Source organism: Myotis brandtii, unplaced genomic scaffold, assembly GCF_000412655.1.
Source record: "Myotis brandtii unplaced genomic scaffold, ASM41265v1 scaffold295, whole genome shotgun sequence".
Lineage (NCBI taxonomy): Eukaryota > Metazoa > Chordata > Mammalia > Chiroptera > Vespertilionidae > Myotis > Myotis brandtii.
The window spans coordinates 393091-412977 of NW_005361283.1; the positions used below are offsets into that span (position 1 = coordinate 393091).

The window sequence follows — 19887 nt, forward strand, 5'->3', positions numbered from 1 at the left end:
GAGGGATAGAGAGTTAGAAACATCAATGAGAGAGAAACATCGATCAGCTGCCTCCTGCACACTCCCTACTGGGGATGTGCCCGCAACCAAGGTACATGCCCTTGACCGGAATTGAACCTGGGACCCTTGAGTTCGCAGGCCGACGCTCTATCCACTGAGTCAAACCTGTTAGGGCCAGGCACTTGGCTTTGAGACGCCCCGTCTAGTGGAAAATGTACAAACGCCAGGACAGGGTGGGAGTGTCACCTAGCGGTCCTCACGCAGATCCCCCCCCCACACTCGGTTCTCAGGAAAGAACGAGGAGCAGACGGTGAGCGCTGGACACGGGGTGTGCCCCCTCCCCAGCGGGCCTGTTACCACTTACCCATCCCAGGCTGCAGTCAGTCCTCGCGGCCCCTTGGGGCCTGGCACATGGCGGGGCCCGTGAGGACTGAACTGGACAGCGTCTCCCGGCCGAGGGCCCGGCCCGGCCCTGCGATCCCCACAGGTGCACGGGGGAACCACCAGGACTTCCACCCGACAGCCTGGCCGCCTCACCGCCCCTCCCCCCCCCACCCCATGGGCCACGTGTTCAGTATGAGCCGCCATTCAGCTCATTATGTGGTTCCAGCTGTCATTCCATAAATGGGCGGCACAGTTGGTCCCTCAACAACAAAAGGCCAGGCCTTGGCGAATACGTAACCTTCAACTTGAACAACAAACAACCCATGTGCATGCATCCGAGCATCCATTGTATGCTTTTCAGCGTCTACACGTGGCCTTTCCCGAGACGTGGTCTCTGCATCACCGGCTGCACCAGGAGTACCTGGGCCCCTTCGCCCTGCGTGTGCCCTGGACCCTCAACCCCCCGAGGCTGGCGGCGAGGACCCAGAACACGCGTTCCGTAACAGTTCCCTGGGCAACCCCGATGCCTCTTACACCCCGGGAACCACATTTCCAGAAAAGTTCTTAACAGCGTCCTGAGGAAAGTACACTCTCAGATTCCATGATGTGGTTTCTACGGGGAAAGGGCCCTGTAATTAATAAAACAAAGTTCCTGCTGGGAGTTTTCTCGGAGAAACACATTTCCTCCCTGGGAGACCGTCAGACTCCATTTGGACGGGAGTCACTTTGGCCTGAGAGTAGAGCTCACCCTTTTGCCCTGATGCCTTGCCATCCTTCACCCCCGTGAACTTCATCCACCAGCGAAAAACCCAAGTGCGATGGTTCTCTTCGGTTTCTTAAAAAGGAACGCAACTGCCCGGACCGCTTTGGCTCAGTGGATAGAGCATCGGCCTGTGGACTGAAGGGTCCCGGGTTCGATTCCGGTCAAGGGCATGTACCTTGGTTGCGGGCACATCCCCAGTAGGGAGTGTGCAGGAGGCAGCTGATCGATGTTTCTCTCTCATTGATGTTTCTAACTCTCACCTACTCCCTTCCTCTCTGTAAAAAATCAATAATAATTTTTTAAAAAGCCAGTGGCTTTAAAAAAAAAAAAAAAAGGAACGCAACTTTCCCGAGAGGAAAATGTCCACATAAAATTTCCTGTCAACTTTGCGTTCTCCCTGTTGACCGTCTTATAAAGCACTCTGTCCCCGGCGTCTTTGAGGGTTTTCTATTTAGCCCATTAACTGCAACCCCAAATAAAATGTAGCGCCCCTAACTGAGGAACGGCCCGTGACCGTACACGTTAACGAAGGAGACAGGCGTCCTGTTGCCAGAAAAGAAAAGCGTGCGTTAGCAAGGCGAGCGTTTTCTGGCTCCTAAGTCTCCCTTTTGGATTTTCACCGTTTACTAGGCCCCAGGGAGGGAGGGGCTGAGGGGACCCTCACCTGTATGTGGATGGCGAACTCAGAGCAAGTCTGTCCTGGACCGACGACGGCGTCCTTCTGCAGGTAACGGTCGCTGTTCTCCTTAAACAGCCCCCTGGAGGTCACGCGGGACGAGTACAGGTCCGCGTCGATGGTGATGTTATAGGTAATGGCTGTGATAAAAACCATAAAAACGTTACGACAAAAACCTTCAAAGGAAAAAGCGTCCCTGTCTTATTGTGTCTTACTGGGTGAAGTCTCTGACTTCGAGGAAATGTGAAAGCGGCTTGTACGTTGATGGGCTGTGAGCCATGGACGGCCCAGGGCAGCCGTGACGCTAGCTCTGGTGGGATGTGTGTGACCGTGGCTGGACGCAGGGGAAGGAAAGTGGGCGTGTCCCCCGGGAACCTCTGAGTGGGACTGGCCAACTTACTCCCTCACACTTTGGTTTCCAAACATCATTCGTAACACGATGATGCGAAAAGGAAAGACACAGTTATTGAGTGCCCACAGCTGGACACTGCTTTTCCTTTGCGTTATTTTTACCGCTTTTTTTTAGTTCACTGATCCTCTTACATTTTATCCATCTTTGTTAACCTCCTGAAGTCACTGGAGCAAGAAAAGTTATACAACATTTCTAATAGATATTTTAAAGGTAACCTGTATAACGAATGTTTTTGGAAGTCAAGTCAACTTTTAAAATATTGAAAGTAACGCAATGAGGAGGAGCAACCCTGCTCAAATGATCGCAGCCCCACTCACCCACGCGGCTGCTTGGCATGGCGGGCCGGAACTTCGCCCACAGGCAGAGCTTGAGGCGGATCTCCGCATTCTTGTTGGACAAGATGATTTTTTCTGGTGTGAACGAAGCGTCTACAGACACATCAGCAATGCTCTGCGACCTGAAAGACACAGTGGGGACATACAGATGGACAGACCGCCAAGTACAGGTGTGCTAACTTCACAGGGTCCAGTCACCCCCCCCCACTTCCCGCTCCATCTGGCACCTGGCAGCGCTCAGATGGAAAGCTCTGAGCTGGCGCGGGGACGATGTTTCCTGTTTGTGACCGTGGCACCAGCACAGTCATCATTAACAGTGTTGGTTTAATGAGTGCACGCGTGAGCACGGGCCCGAGTCTGCAGGCTCTCTGCAGAGGGGCACACGGTCCTGTCCTGCTGGACGCAGTGACATTCATTTTTCTCATAAAGATAGGAGGTGGGGTAGCAGGGGGGGGAGACAGGGCTGAGGTGTGTGCTGGTGGCGGTTTCCTGTTGCCTCAGTGACTGGCAGCGATCCTGACAGCATGGCATGTGACCACGATGCTGGCAATTAGCCTGATGCCGGGAACTGGGAGGAGGTCACCTCAGGCAGGGGCTGCGGGCTCAGCCTCTGCCCTTTGGGCGTCTGAGGGCCTTTCCCACACGCACCGCCTCTTGCTTCTGCACCACTCCTGTGACGTGGGTGGGACACATACCATCTCCACTTGTCAGTGAAGACGTCTGAGGCACGAGGAGGCTGGAAACCGGCCAGTGTGCTGAGTCAGTCAGTGAGAAACAATAGCAGGGGAGCAATTAGAACCTGTGGTCTCCTCAGCCCCTGGGCAGTGGAATTTGTAGGTCATCATGTGACCCCTTGGGCACACCTTGACTATTGACAAAGCAGCCAGTAGAAACCAAAAAATTCCCTGTTGCCCTGACCGGTTTGGCTCAGTGGGTAGAGCGTCGGCCTGCGGACTCAAGGGTCCCAGGTTCGATTCCGGTCAAGGGCATGTACCTTGGTTGCAGGTGTATCCCCTGTGGGGGGTGTGCAGGAGGCAGCTGATCGATGTTTCTCTCTCATTGATGTTTCTAACTCTCTATCTCTCTCCCTTACTCTGTAAAAAATCCATGAAATATATTTTTAAAAATTCCCTGTTCCTAAAAGTACTACAAGAAGATACAGAAAACATGTTCTTTCCATTTCAGGACTTGAGTCCATTGGAAGGTGCGTCGATCATGAATCATGCCTGTCCCAGGCCCCTGACAAGCAGGCACAGAAGGCCACGTAGCAGAGGCAGCGTGGCCACGGACCTCAGGGCCCACGCGGCCCAGGAGCGGGTTTTCTGTGGGTCCGTCTGCTGGAGAAGCTGAGCATTTCTCCCAGGAGAGAGGGCACTGATTTCAGAGATTCTGGAAACTTGTTTTCTGAAACTTATTCTCAGGAAGTCGCCCAGAAAAGCCAGTCTCGGCACTTGAAGGAAAAATGGCACTAACCTACTTTGGCTGAATGTCAATAATTGATTTCATGTGTCTTGACTGTTTTGAAGAATCAATTCACCTTCCAAGGAAAAGGTTTGGCCATCACTGACTACACTAAAGGGAGTGTCATAGCAGAGCAAGGATATAGCCCATCAGGGATGCTGCCCGCCAAGATGGGCACGGTCAAGTTCACTGAGGTGTAATTGCTTACTGTTTAAAAATCAGTCATATAGTCCTAGCTGGTTTGGCTCAGAGGATAGAGCGTCAGCCTGCAGACTGAAAGGTCCGGGGTTCGATTCTGGTCAAGGACACATGCCCGGGTTGCGGGCTCAATCCCCAGTAGGGGTTGTGCAGTGATTCTCTCTCATCATGGATGTTTCTATCTCTCTCTCCCTCTCCCTTCCAAAAGAAATATTGGGGGGAAAATCAGTCCTATAGACCAGCCGGTGTGGCTCAGTGGTTGGGTGTCAACCTATGAGCCAGGAGGTCATGGTTCAATTCCTGGTCTGGGTACATGCCCGGGTTGCAGGATCGGTCCCCGGTGGGGAGTGTGCAGGAGGCAGCCAATCGATGATTCTCTCTCATCATTGATGTTTCTATCTCTCTCCCTCTCCCTTCCTCTCTGAAATCAATAAAAATATATTTTAAAAAATTAGTCATATAATTATGTTATCACACCTTGTATTTTTCCAATAGTATGTTACTCTTAACTGGTTTTAACTGGTTTTATTCAGTAAATATATTTTCTTATTTTTAACGTCTTAAATGTAATCCTTCAGTCTTATTTTTCCATATAAAGATTTCATGAAGACACTGCATTTTGTTTTTTGAAAGCACGAGTGAGATACTGTAGTGTCATTAAACTCAGAAACAGCACAACATCAATGTGTAGCTTTTCTGTTCCTGACATATTTGGACATTTAAAGCACAATTCCCTACAGAAACAAGTGAATGAATGGTTGAACTGTATCTTCTTGGGAACTCTTGATGAAATTCTCCATTTCTCTCTGGTTCCATTCCCTCACCAGCCCCATACATTTATTTTTGTCCTTGAACCGCATGGCACTTGAATCCCTTATTGTTCCTGCTCTTCAGCTCCCACTGGTTCAACGAGGGGCCACTAAACCGACACAATGGCTTCCTGTTCATGAGGGATGGTTCTAAGTGGTGCCTCTTAACCGCACGCGGAGCTGCAGTGCGGTCCGAGCGCTCAGTCTGGTTCGGGCATCTCATGAAGCTTCCTGCTGGGAGCCAGCAAGGGCCCCTTGGAGACAATCTTCCCCAACACCCTGGCGACCATTCCCATGCCCTTCTCGCCACAGAGAAGAGACGCTGGATTCTAATGGGAAGCAAATGTTTTTTTCTCCCACCAGGGAAGCCAGTCCTTCTTTACAAAAACCAGTGCCCTGGAGTCTTAGGTAATGCACATGGCCCTTCTGAGGACCAGCAGGGAGATCTGGAGCGGTCCTTCCTTTACAAAAACCAGTGCCCTGGAGTCTTAGATAATGCACGTGGCCCTTCTGAGGACCACCAGGGAGATCTGGACCAGCACGTGGCCCTTCTGAGGACCAGCAGGGAGATCTGGACCAGCACATGGCCCTTCTGAGGACCAGCAGGGAGATCTGGACCAGCACACGGCCCTTCTGAGGACCAGCAGGGAGATCTGGACCAGCACACGGCCCTTCTGAGGACCAGCAGGGAGATCTGGACCAGCACGAGGCCCTTCTGCAGGCCCCGCAGAGCGATCTGCCCAACTGCACTGGCCCTGCTTTATTAGCTGCTCTGTGTTGGCCTCACTCACTCACCAGAGCTGAACAACTTGTCCAAAGGCACCAATGGACACATCAGTGATGGAATCCCCATTTAGGTCTCCATAGCCGTCCAAGGACCTCCCGAAGTACTGGAGCCGGCTCCGGAAGGCCCGGTCGGAACCCAGGATTTTCTGAAAGGGCACATTGGACATGCAATTATAGGGCACGACAATTGGAACGGAAAAAGGCACCTTCTACGCGGCACTGTCATATTCTCCACACAGCCTCTTCCCAGGTTGCCTTATTCTCCATAAAACACCATTGACTTTCAATCTCATCTGACTGTTTTATCCTTCTTGCAGCCACACTTTCATCAGAGAAACAGCATGAATCTTTTCCCATAAAACCACAAACCAGCATGAAGCAGTGAAGGACCGGTGGCCTGGGCAGGAGCTGACGCAAGTTCAGGTCCCAATTCCCATCCTCCCTCACCTCCAGTGGTCGGCAAACCGTGACTCGCAAGCCACATGCAGCTCCTTGGCCCCTTGAGTGTGGCTCTTCCACAAAATACCACGTGTGGGCGCACGTACAGTGCAAAGTTGACTTAAAACTTTAAGTAAAGTTTATTAAGTTAATTTTAGGGAACATTGTGGAGTGAAAGAAGATGGAGTGTCGAGGATTGAGAAAGGTATGTTGAGATGGTTTGGACATACAGAGAGGATGAACGAAAGGAGACAGACGAAACAAGTATACAAGACAAGTGTGGATGGGAGAGTTGGAAGGGGTCGACCTCAGCGAACGTACCTCAATCAGATTGAGGATGTTTTTAGCAAAGGCCAGCTTAGGAGTACCCTAATTAAGTTAGTAACAATGTACCTACCTGTACAGTTTAAGTTTAAAAAATTTGGCTCTCAAAAGAAATTTCAATCGTTGTGCTGTTGATATTTGGCTCTGTTCACTAATGAGTTTGCCGACCACTGCTCTACTAAAAGCTGCCTTCCCATCGAGGCCTCCCGGGTCACCCTCATCCCTGAAAATTCATTCCCATTTCATTAAAAAACTCCTTGTCATTGACTACTACCTGGAAAACTATCGTATTTATCTTATCTTTCCTCTGCCCCCTCCGTGAAGAGCAGAGCTTTGTCTGTCCTTCCTTCGCGACATCACCGCAGTCTAGGACAGCCCTGGCATGCTGTAGCCGCTCCCTACATGTTTACTGAGTGAGTGAATAGTTCCAAGAGGAGAAGGCGGCATGGATGGTCCCCACGCTCCTCCCCAGCCGGGCACGGTGATGCCCCTGTGTACACATCACCTTGGCCGCCGGGTTACCTGGGAGAACCTGGTGCGGACGGTGCGGCTGTGGCCATTGTAGATGTACACGGCTCCCGCGTTCTGATGCTCCAGGGGCGACCCGACGATCACGTCATTGAAGCCGTCCATGTTGATGTCCGAGAGCGCAGCGATCGCGGAGCCGAACCTCGAGTTTTCCACGCCCTCGGGGCCTTCCAGGAACTGGTGCCAGTTCAAAATGCCCTGGAGAAGGGGAGGGGGTGAGTACAGCGAATCCCACAGCCTCACAATTACAATTCACAGCCAGCGATGGCCACGCCCACTTGCAAACGGGTAAGGGGAGAGTGTTGGAAACCTAGAATTTAAAACCCTCCCCTTACGATCAGAATTATAAATAAGAATTTTTGTAAGCAAGGTCATAGGAATCTGCTCATAAAGCGAGGTGCGAGGGGACGATTCTCTTTAGCAACACAACCTACATAAAGGTACCCATTCCTCTATCTCCTCTTTTCCTTCATGTTATATTGTAACCTTTTTCTATACCTTTGATTTAAAAAAATTTTTTTTGGTGAAAACCTATTAATATTTTGAATAAAATTAAGGTGGAGACAAAATAAAAAGCAAGATCTTAATTTAGACCTTTACGGAAAAAATTACTGAACCGTGGCATAATTTTCATGGCACAGAAAGTGAAAAACGAGATCATTCATATCCCAGTGTAAGAAACACCGAGCAGTTCAGCCCAAAGAAAAGACTTTTCCTTGTAAAAGACGCAGTTGCTTCTTCAGATTTTGAAATCAAGAATGGGAGTATTTCATGGCCTCACAAGAAAGCCACGCTCCTCACCAGAAACCAGGGGTGCTGGTTTCCCCTCGATCACACTCGTCCAGAAATCTGCCTGTCACCAAGTTTGATGAACTATTAGGAGCTGGTCTCACTTGCAGCCATTAATGATCATTCAGAAGAGCTGGCCAGCAAGGAACAGCTACGCATCTGGGACCTGGGAAAGCACGTAGCTCTGTCCCTTCCTTACTGGATGCTCAGTTCTGCGTTCTTCATGTGCTTTAGAATAGTTTCACTTGCTTCTGTTGAAGGGCTAGTTTTTGCATTAATTTAAATAAATCAGGGAGGACAAAATATCACAACAGCTAAACATAACACTCACTGTGCTCACATCAGCGTCTCTTGCCCACCCCTCCCCCTCTGTGGCCATCGGAGTTTCTCTGACCCTGTATTTATGTGCATAGATTTAGAGGGTTCAGCCCACCAGCTGGAAAGACGGATTTTCCATGTTGGCGCGAGCTACGTTTGATGTGCAAGGACTGGAAAGTTCGGGAGTTGGATGTATACCGAACCGTTACACTAAGCAATGGAATTTCCTGGCGGCTGATGTGCAAAGCATCCAGGGTTCTAGGGGGTTCCCAAGGGGCTGGTCCATTTGTCTATTTCACTGTAAAAGTCCACAGGACAGTTTTGAGCTGTTATTGTGATCTCTTTACAGCAAAAAAGAAGAATTGGAGAGGACACTGGGGACATACTCAGGTGTTTGTGTGTGTTTAAAAACGATATGCATTTACCACTTCATGCGTAAGAGAACATCTATGCAAAGACTTCATGGAAAATGTCAGTGCACAGTAAGTAAGCTCTAGGTTAGGTTCTCGGTTCATGGGATTTTAAAAATCTCATGGAAAATGTCAGTGCACAGTAACCTCTAGGTTAGGTTCTCGGTTCATGGGATTTTAAAAATCATAACTGAACGGTGACATCCTCCCAATAATGAAACAGAAACACACCATACATGAAAATCATCCTTCAATAATAGACTTTGCATTTTAACCAAATGCAAAAGGGCAGGCTACCTTTTACTGACCGATACTAATCCACATTAAACTAAGTCCGCGTCAGCATCCGTGTACCTTCGTGATGGTGAACAGGTAGACTTTTCCCTCCTCTTTCTTCAGGTCGTTCATGAACATGGGCGCACCCACCAGGAGCACGTCGGTCACGCCGTCCTTGTCCACATCCACGGAGCAGAGCACGCTTCCAAAGTAGGAGCCGATCTGCAGCGATGAAGCAGGTCAGCCTGAGGCTTCCCGGGACCCCAATGCGCCTCGTGTGACGCTGGACTTTTATTTACTCATTCGACAGCTGAGGGTGAGTGCTTACTCCCTGCCAAGTGCTAGGGACGTAAAGATGGATGACACAGCCCCTGCCCTCAGCCTGTGGCACCATCTAAAGTGCAGGGTGCCCCCGAATCACCAAGAAAACATCTTTAAAAATACAGATTCCTGAGGCCCATTTCCAGAGATGCTGAGGCCAGGCCTAGGGAGTGGTCCAGAAGACGGCATTTTTATTAACACGCCAGGTGTGTCTGCTGCTGGGGGTCAGAGACCACACTTAGAGGCATAAGGGTGTGTTACGGAGAAAGGGGGAGGAGAAGAGAGAGGTGGAACGAATGCTGTGCTCCCATGGAAAATATGTTGCAATGCAGGAAAGTGCCAAATATTGAGTGAGTGAGCGAGTGCTGGGAGCCAGGGTGGCTTAGAAAGATGAGTGTCGTATGAATTGCATCTCAGGAGCCGCCAAGGAGTTTCCAAGTGGAGCAGGGAAGCCTGGGTGATGGACGGGCCGCGGTCAGGTCTGGGACAGAGGACGGATGGCTGCAGAGACGGGGCCCGGAGGGTTAGGGCGAGAGAACGTGAAGTGAAAGAGGCTGAGGGTTTGAATGTTCATCTCATCCAACCATTGCTCAACGCGCGTCGCTGTGTGTACCTTGGAAGGATTTGGAAATAAAAAGAAATGATTCCTTTCGTTGCGCTTTCATTGTTTTGTTTTTCTCAAAATAAAAGCACCCTTTTACGAAGCAGCAGAGAGGAGGGAAGGGAAGTGACCACGGCTGGTTTGGGTCCCGGAGGTGGAAGGCCGAGTCTTCTTTTTCCGGGGAAGCCGACAGTGGGGTCAGACCGAACCCCGAGAGGGGAGACTGTGGAGAGTCATTTCTCCGCCTCGGGGGACAGAACGCCCGCTGGGTGTCGAGAACCGTGCTCTCATCTCAACCAGGTGCCTCCCCGAGGTCAGAGATGCCCAGTGAGGCCACGCGATCTCCCGGCTGACCCGGGCCCCGTGGGCACCACTGGGACAGTCATGCCCGTTTCTGACCCCGAGACTGGCCCCCGCCAGAGGAGAGCGGCAGGAAGGAGAGCTGCTCTCCACCCAGCGAGTCAGAGCCACAGCAGCCACTCCCCTGTCACTCTCTCTCCGAACCCTCGGCTCCCAGCGGGGTCGCCTCCAAGCGGCGGTTAGGTGCTGGCATCACGGCCTTACCAATCCGGGCGTCAAAAATACGGCGTGGGGTCCAGCCGGCGTGGCTCAGTGGTTGAGCATCAACATACTAGTGTGAACCAGGAGGTCCCAGTTCAATTCCGGTCAAGGGCACATGCCCGGGTTGCAGGCTCCATCCCCAGTAGGGGGCGTGCAGGAGGCAGCCAATCAATGATTCTCTCCCATCATCGATGTTTCTCTCTCCCTCTCCCTTCCTCTCTGAGATCAATAAAAAATGTATTTTAAAAAATAAATGGAAAAAAAATTAAAAACATATGGAGTGGGAAGTAGCCAAACAGCACAGCCTTTGCAGCACCCCCAGGACTGGGTCTGAATGACAGCTCAACCCCATGGAAGTTGTGACCTAGAAAGAGAGTCAGTCTCCTGTCAAAGGACCGGGCCGGCCTCAGGATTGAGAAGATTTCAGGAATATTCAAGTAAAGGCAGATGCCAGAGCCACCGGGGGGCAGGCTCTCAATAAACGGTAGTTTCCCCCCCAACTCCCCACCCGCCCCCGCTGTCCCTGAAATTCACTTCACCTGCTGAGCAATGACTTTACCTGGTCGCCTCTGTGAGCCTGAATCACCGTGACATTGCCGTTCTCATTAACACTGTACAGCACTATCTGGCCCGTGTAATTCGCCCGCGGGGCGCCCGCGACAAAGTGGACCCCTTTTCCAGTAGAGATGGCCGCCACCGAGTAACCTGGGAGAGAAGGAGATGGTGGGTACCACGGACAGGCTGGGCCCCACAGGCTGACGGAGCTGGGGGAGCGGCTGAGCCCTTTCTCCGACCTGAGCATGTCACTCAGGGCCCATCTTCCTGTTTCCAAGGTGGCCTGCTCCCGCCCTCTGACCAGCAGCACTGCCCCGAGTAGTGGGCGTCTACCCATGAAGCCGACCCGAGATTCTGGTTGCCCCATCAGCCAGTCATGAACCTGGCCCTCAACAGCTTTCTTTGTGAGTCACTAGGTGGATTTAAAAGGTAATGTTGCAGCCCCAGCAGGTTTGCTCGGTGGATAGAGCACTGGCCTGCGGACTGAAGGGTTCTGGGTTTGATTCCGGTCAAGGGCACATGCCCGGTTATAGGCTCCATCCCCAGTAGGGGACGTGCAGGAGGCAGCCGATCAATGATTCTCTCTCTTCACTGATGTCTCTATCTCTTCCTCTCTGAAATCAATAAAAATATGTATGTTTTTAAAAAGGGAAAGTTGCGGAGTGGAAAGAACACGGGCTTTGGAGTCCCCGCTTTGAATTCTGGATCCACCTCTTACTGTGTTGTTCACCTTTAGGCAAACCATGACCCTCCTTGGCTCTAACCGTACAGTGGGGACCCTAAGCTTCCCTCGGGGGGTTTTGGAAGGACTTTAATGTTCACGTCGATAGAGTCAGCAGCTCAGGAACTATCCCCTAGTAAGTGTTCAAAATCCATGGCTGCTTATTCCAGGAAAGACAGACTAAGAACTCTCATTTTTATCAGACTGTCACTGAGCACTGGCTCTTAGGAACCATTTCCATTTTGGAGAAATAACTGTGTCACAGGAATAACAACCACTTGGTCAGCCGCAAGGGATTGGCGGGTACAATACAGGTTTCCTTAGCAGTTACGGTGAAGGCCTGATTGGCAGAAAGGGAATATAAACATACTATATAATAAAAGGCTAATATGCAAATCAACCAAATGGGGGAACGACTGGTCACTATGACATACACTGATCACCAAGGGGCAGACGCTCAACACAGGAGCTGCCCCCTGGTGGTCAGTGCGCTCCCACAGGGGGAACACTGCTCAGCCAGAAGCCAGGCTCACGGCTCACAGCTGGTGAGCACAGCAGTGATGGCAGCGCTAAGGATGTCCAACTGACAGCTTAGGCCCACCAGCTGTCAGTTGGACATCCCCTGAGGGCTCCCGGACTGCAAGAGGGCACAGGCCGGGCTGAGGGGACCCCCTCACCCCCGAGTGCACAAATCTCGTGCACTGGGCCTCTAGTATGTGTCAATGTCCTTACTTGCCAGTCCTATGTTGATCACCGAAATGTTTTTGGTTTTATTTGTTTTGTTATTTTACTGATTAGCAAACATACACACACACACACACACACACACACACACATCTCTAGGAACTACTTTATAGTGCACAATTGAGAAAAGGGAGATAAAGGGAAGAAGGAAGAAGAGATGTAAGAGGGGCTAGTCAGAATCTGAGTCTCCATGTGGCTACCTTCTGCTGGCTGACTGGGGGCCCCAATGATTCTGTCCAGGTGCTAACCAGGCACTCACATAAAACAGGCTACAGGTAAGAGTACATTCATTTGCTAGAATCAGTGAATGACCATCTCTAACTCCAAGTGGCAACAGGTTTAAGAATGTCCGACTGACAGCTTAGGCCCGCTCCCTGTGGGAAGTGGGCCTAAGCTGTCAGTGGGACATCCCCCAAAGGCTCCCGGACTGCAAGAGGGTGCAGGCCGGGCTGAAGGACCCCCCCTGAGTGCACCAATTTCGTGCACCAGGCCTCTAGTTGTGTAATAAACATAATGAGTAGGTGACAGGCCCAGGACTGAACCGGTCCTGATTCCACATGGGCTAGTGTAGTGGGAGGTCCTTCATGTGCAGCCCACGTGGGCCTGCCTGCCTCACCTAAGTAGGAGCTGTGGTTTCTGTCTTGCAGGATTTGGTCAAAGGCTTGTTTAGAGAAGATCAGGTGTCCGCTGGACGTCTGCTGAACCACGGTCCCGCTCCAGTCATAAGCCCCTACTGCACCCAGCGTGAGGACGTCCTAAAACCATGGGAAAGGGGGGGTTAAAGCACGTCACCTCTAAAGCGTGAGAGTTCAGCGTAGGCACAGCGTGGGGATACACTGTCCAGGTTTAAGGGGGGAAACTCAGCCCGGCGAAGTGAGATCATACACACGTGTTGACATATCTCAGAGTTGTTTGAACATGTTTGTGCTGGAGGGCAAGCCCCCCCATGGGCTACGCTAGCTCGGGCTCTACTGAGTATGGCATTATATGAATAAATCTTTCTAAGGAGCTATAATCAGGGGAGCACATAGCCATATTCAAATTTCCATTCAAAGGCCCACATCGCAAACGCTGAACAGTTAGAGGGAGCCTCTCGCCTCAGGGATTCATGAGAGAAGCTCACGGTTGGGTATGAGGCAGCTGAGAGGTGGGGAATGATGCTGATAGAGGAAGGAGGTCGGGGCCACTGGCTGCTAACACGCACCCCCCCCAACCCCCATCGTGGGAGGCCCTATCCAGACCCTTCTATTTTCAGCTTTCCCCTTGACTCCTTCTCAAATGTTCCTCCATCATTTCTCTCCTGTTCCATCTACTTGAAAATAGCACAGGTGCAAAAGGTGCCGTAGCTGAGCCAGTGGATCCAGCGTAAGGAAGTTCCCACAGGTCAGCACCGGTGGGGGGAGGGCAGAGGAGACAAGCAACTCTGCGGACTGAAGGGCCCCGGGTTCGATTCCAGTCAAGGGCACGTACCTCGGTTGCAGGCTCCTCCCCGGCCCGGGCCCTGGTTGGGGTGCGTGCAGGAGGCAACCAATCGATGTGTTTCTCTCACATTGATGTCTCTCTCTCTGTCTTTCCCTCTCTCTTCTGCTCTCCCTAAAAATCCATAGAAAAACATCCTCGGATGAGGATTAACAACAACAAAAAAACCCTGTGAAACAGGGAAGGGAGGCATGATGAACCTTCGTGTTTTAGGTGGCAAGTCAGCGACGCCAAGAAACTCAAGGACTGCCCGGCTGGTGTGCTCAGTGGTGAGCGTCGACCTATGAACCAGGAGGTCACGGTTCGATTCCCAGTCAGGGCACATGCCCAGGTTGCACATCCCCAGTGTGGGGTGTGCAGGAGGCAGCTGATCCATGATTCTCTCTCATCATTGATGTGTCTCTCTCTCCCTCTCCCTTTCTCTCTCTGAAATCAATAAAACCATATTTAAAAAAAAAAAAAAAAGAAACTAACTCAGGACTGTGACTGGGAGCGGGAACTGCTGACCCACGGGCGGCAGCGTCCTCGGTGGTCAGCCCAGGGCAGGTGGCGGGCGGGCATCTGATATACACACCTTTTCGGGAGAGTAATCTGCGCTGAATCCCACTTGGGCCATCTGCATCTGGAAGCTATCCCCTCCTTGCACGGTGCCTGGGAAGTGACAGTTTCCAGAATTCCATCACCGTCAATCATTTTAAATGAAATTTTCAATCATACACATATATGCGCGCGCGCACACACACACATACACACACATACACACACACACAATGCTCCGATGTTCAATCAAAAATATCGGGCTGGCAGAGTGGCCAAATCACTACAAGTATTCCAACAGACGTGGGAATCCACACTATGTTTTTCTAATTTTAAAAGTATACATGTCTTAGTAAACAAATTCAAGAATTTCAAAAACTATATAACAGTGTACAAAAGTAAAACTTTTACAATTACAAAAACTACAGTGCAAAAAGGTAAAACTATTTACAATTTTAATAGCTATCGCTGAATCGCCCCGGAAGTGTTACACACGTGATCAATGTGATCAATAAGCTGAGCTTCTCCGCTTCTCCATACTCGCTCCAGAATTAAACATGACTAGTCTTTGTTATCTCTTAAACACCAAGTAACAGGGCTGCGATTCAGATTTTTAATAATTACCGACATTGGGACTACTTTCTTATGTTTACTGGCCATTTGTGTTTTATCTTTTAAAAACGACTTAGTCATGTCCTTCGCCTCCTTTTCTCACTGATTTGTCAGAGCTCTTTTCCCACGAGGCACACGCGCGGGCACTCGCAGCACAGGACGCAGGATGCGGGGACAGGATGGTAGGTCCCGGAAGGGCCGGGCGGGGGCTGCGGGAGGGAGGGCGTTACCTTCGATGCTGAAGATGTGCTCGCCGATGGTGCCCGCCTTCTCCAGCAGCGCGGCTTCGTCAGACACGTTGAAGAAGTACCTCTCGGTGGGGACACTGGCGATCGCTTTGATTTCTTTTATCAGGTTTTTCGTGTCGAGGGCATTTCTGTTTAAGTACCCGAGGACCTTGAACGCAGAGGGAGAGGGAGAAAAGGTCAGAACTGTGGTGCTTCTGCCTCCCTATTCGCACCCCCAGGATCAGGCCCCCTGGAGAGGTAATCCACACCCCACACCCACAGGACTGAACCAGCAGGAGCAGAAACGGCGCTCAGCCGGCGTGGCTCAGTGGCTGAGTTCAACCTGTGAACCAGGAGGCCCCGGCCCCATTCCCGGTCAGGGCACAGGCCCGGGTTGCAGGTTCGATCCCCAGTGGGGGATTTGCAGGAGGCAGCCCATCCATGATTCTCTCTCATCATTGATGTTGCTCTCTCTCTCCTTCTCTCTCTCTGAAATCAATAAAAAATATATATTTAAGAAGCAAAAACGGTAAACATCTCTTTTTGTGTAAAGCGTTGGGAGCCATGAGGAGGCGGCCTTGGGAGGTGATGATATAGAGGAGCGTTTACCCCCCACCCCACCCCCACCCCCACCGACAGGGGAGGAGTGCCTCACCGCGATGCCGAACCGCCGGATGCTGTCCTCGTTGCACTGCGCGATCACCTCCTTCAGCATGGAGCCGTCGTGCGACTCGCCGTCGGTGACAACCACCATGACCTTGGTGGCGCCCGGCCGGCCGCCAGCAGCTGCCGTGTAAGCGGAGTCTCTGTGGCAGATCAAATGACAGGCTCACTGCAGCGAGGACGTTCCAATGGGCCCTGTCCTCGGCCTTGCGACCACGCTGAGCATAACCTGGGGACTCAGCATGTCTCTCCCGTCGGCAGAGAAGCAGGTAAGGGCGCCCTGCCTGTAGCTGGAGGGGAACAGGAACGCGGAACTCCGGCCGGCACTGGCGGGCATGGCCTACGGCCTTCCCCACGTGTACGTTGCGGGATACGTGACCTCTCCTTCTTTGCTATCCCTGAGCTAAGTGTGAGCGCAGGTGACTGCTTCTCTCTGCCTTTCCTCACTCACAGGCACGATCGCGTGGGGGCTCACCTTGCGAACTGAATGGCCTTGAACGTGTTGGTGAGGTCCCCGCCCTTCTGGACCGTCCTGGATGTGGCTGCAGTCATCTCAGCTTTGGTTTTGAAGGTGTTCAGGCTGAACACCACTCGGGGCTCGTTGGCATACTGAATGAGCCCCACCTGCGGGAGAGCAGACGTTCCCAAACGCTGGTCAGTAAGTTAGAAGTCATTCTATTTGGCCAATAGAATGAAAATCCAAAGTGCATTTAGATGGTGGCTGAGAGCTTAAGGGAGCCATTTTCCACTTTGTAAGAACAGTTATTTTTCTTCCAGTGAAATGACTCCTCTGTTGGAGGCAGTACGTCAAGCATGTCAAACTCGCAGCCGTATGCGGCCCACAACGAATATTTTTGTGGCCCAGCCAATGTAATGGTAAGAAATGTTTTAATAAAAATTTCATAACTTAATTTTTACAGTATCCTGTTATACATAATTATTAATAACGAACTACAACATTCACTAATGACTGATTACTATAATCGTGTTGCATTCATTACCCTTACGCGCCTTACACACAGGCGCACCATTTCCCTCCACTAATACTAGCAGCGAATATTTTAGCAGCCGATGGCCACATCATTAGTCTTGGACTGACTTGTTTGGTGTGCGCAAGAGGAAATAATTCACTTTCGGAGAACAAGAAAAATAGGTTTATTTGCATTACGCTTATTAATTTGTGCAGTTATTCAGTGTCTGGTAAGTTAATGTTCAAGAAAAATTTATTAATTTTTTATTAAATATTTAATTTTCACTAAAATGTTCTATTATTTTATGTTAACGATGACTCGTTTATTTCAGCCCTTTGCATTCAGCATGTCTCTATCGAAACAAACCTACGTTTCTATGAAAATGGAAGCCTTTGTTTTTTTGCGGCCCACATGAACTTAAACCTTGCTTATGTGGCCCGTGGTAGCCTTGGAGTTTGACGCGCTTGCTGTACGTGTTTAGCAACAGCACTGATCGACAAGCAGGACGATGTGTTATGGCGTACGATTTGGTCCTCAGGAGAAATAGCTGTAAATGTTAAGCACTGCCCTACAGTACTTTAATGTGGATAAATATTACAATCAAATTCATACCAGAAAGATAAAAGTGATAAAAACATTTAATTAATGATGGATGCAAACATGTAAATAACTGTGAGCAGCTGTGGATGGGAGAGACCATCTCATCAATTCAGGATAATTATATAATGAGCAAAGAATAAGCGTTCAAGCCCTGGCTGGTTTGGCTGGGTGGCTACAGCGTCAGACTGCAGACTAAAGGGTCCCAGGTTCGATTCCAGTCAAGGGCACATTAAGCCTGGATTTCGGGCTCAATCCCCAGTGGGGGGATGCAGGAGGCAGCCAATCGATGATTCTCTTTCATACTGGTAATTGATGTTTCTATCTCTCCCTCCCTCTCCCTTCCTCTCTGAAATCAATAAAAAATATATTTAATAATAATAAGCATTCAAGACAAGTGATTACTGCTCATAATCGATGCAGTCACTTCAGATCATTGTGTTTATTGCACGGGATTTCCTCTCATCGCACTTCAGGTCTGAGACGCGACCTGTGTGTGTGGCCTGGAGCCTCTGGGCTTCAGAGAAACGCCCTTCAGAGTCTGATCTGAGCGCTGAGACAGAACAACTTCTCAACAGACGTTGGGCACGCCACCCTAATCCTTCAGCTCAGGGGGGGGAACGTCCGGCCTGGCCCAGCCAAGGCCTTCGGGGTGAGTTAATGAAATGTTTCACCGAATAGAGCAGCTAATTTTTAGGTTGATAATTGTTATGGCCCCAGAATGAGTTATAAACATCCAAATGGTCCTTGGCAGAGAAAAGGTTCCCCACTCTTGCTTTAGATCAAGAGGCTCAAACACTTCTTTTCACTTCTTTTACTGTCCTTGTTCCCAGCACCGAAATCGCCCTGGATGCCAGGGGCTCCCGGGGCAGGAAGTGGCGGTGAGAGGCCGCTGGCCCAGGGGCTCTGACACACTGTCCTGTGTCAGGAAGGTGAAGGGGCGGGGCCTGGAGGGCTCAGTTCCATCAGCACTTTCACGAGGTGGAGAAAATATAGCACCGACGGCTGGTTTTAGGAGAGACTGTAATGCCTGAGAGAGAGGGAAGGACCCCCAAAAACGAGGAGTCTAACATGAGAAGACAGGACCCGGCCCTGAGCTTCGGGGTGAGGAAGGGGAGAGCTGAGCAGGAGGTTTGAGGAGATGAGGTCTAATGGGATGTCCAGGAACCCGCTGACAGCGGTCCATGGGCTGCTACAACCAGAATGACCCCGGAGTGGCAGAGCCAATAGGAAAGGAAGAAAAATCCCCCAGAACTTTCAAAATAAGGTCTATTTCCTTTTCCAGAAGCAGCAAGTGTTGCTCCTGAGTTCTGGGTTCCTGTCCCCAGAAGACGGAAAAGCAAATTCAAGACTCCTTCCAGCAGCGGCCGCCAGCCTTTCGGAACTCACGGGCCACCAGTGTCCGCAGACCACCGGGTGGCGACCGCTGCCTTAAAGCACGGAGAACCACGCAAAGTTAGTGAAGAGCCTGTCCTATGTAGGAGGAGAGAAGACTGGATAAAAGACTAGATGAAACATAATAAAAGACCATAACATAATATAAAGTGGAATTACGCTGTCCACAGACTTGTTTATAAAAATCCCAGAATTCCAGGATAACTGTGTAGCAGCAAGGCGTAAAAAAGAGAAAGTCATTATCAGTCCAAGTAGGTGTAAAGGAAAGATACATATCTGATTTTAAAATACATTAATAAATTTGAGTTAGAGGATGAAAAAAGTAAGCAACTAAAGAGGGTTAAAATGGTATCCCCATGTCTGACGCTCTGTCAGAAACAGGATCCCAGCTCAAAGACCAGCAGTGGGCGAAGTGACTCGCAGAATAACGCAAGCAGTACAAGTTGCATTTCACTCTCAAGGTCGGCATTGAGTGCAGTCAACTGGGGATCTGGCAAATGCAAAGGTGAAGACTTCACACCTAACAGTACTTGTTATTGACGTCCGTACCTGTGTCTTCGAGGGGCCTATATCCAGGCCTTGCACAAATTTTTCCAGAAAGTTCTTTACTGCCACCCAGGGGTAGATACTGTTTGATTCATCGCACACAACCACCACGTCAATGAAGGAAGTGCAGGCTGCACAGGGGAAGAGGAGAAACAGATTTCGGAAGTCACTAAGAATGAAGCGGTAACCGAGAGCTGAGGGGTCGGGGGTGCCCACACGTTTCCCTGCCTTGAATGGCGGCACCGCCCGGGCCCGCCGCGCACGCTTCACTCACTCTGCAACGCCGGTGAGAAGCTGCCCAAGAGCTGGAAGTCGGGGCTGACGTCGGAACAAACCCCGGTCGTGTAGTACTGACTTCCGCACTGCTGGGCCCACAGGGGCCCGCATGTCTGAAAAAAACGAGAACAGTGACAGAACGTGGAAACCATTAGACCCCCACTTCCCCATCTG

General features: G+C 50.6%; 1 protein-coding gene across 1 annotated transcript in view; it reads right to left on the reverse strand.

Annotated features, from left to right (window-relative positions):
* ITGA2 (integrin, alpha 2 (CD49B, alpha 2 subunit of VLA-2 receptor)) overlaps nt 1-19887 on the reverse strand; it is a 54373-nt gene that overhangs the window by 17896 nt on the left and 16590 nt on the right. The window contains exons 5-17 of the mRNA XM_014542273.1: nt 19712-19826; nt 19441-19568; nt 16404-16552; nt 15921-16071; nt 15269-15434; nt 14464-14540; nt 13027-13165; nt 10950-11095; nt 8986-9129; nt 7109-7312; nt 5834-5970; nt 2553-2692; nt 1812-1963 (exon numbers count right to left, since the gene is read on the reverse strand). Coding sequence (XP_014397759.1) covers nt 1812-1963; nt 2553-2692; nt 5834-5970; nt 7109-7312; nt 8986-9129; nt 10950-11095; nt 13027-13165; nt 14464-14540; nt 15269-15434; nt 15921-16071; nt 16404-16552; nt 19441-19568; nt 19712-19826 — 1848 coding nt within the window. The remainder of the gene's footprint in view (nt 1-1811; nt 1964-2552; nt 2693-5833; nt 5971-7108; nt 7313-8985; nt 9130-10949; nt 11096-13026; nt 13166-14463; nt 14541-15268; nt 15435-15920; nt 16072-16403; nt 16553-19440; nt 19569-19711; nt 19827-19887) is intronic.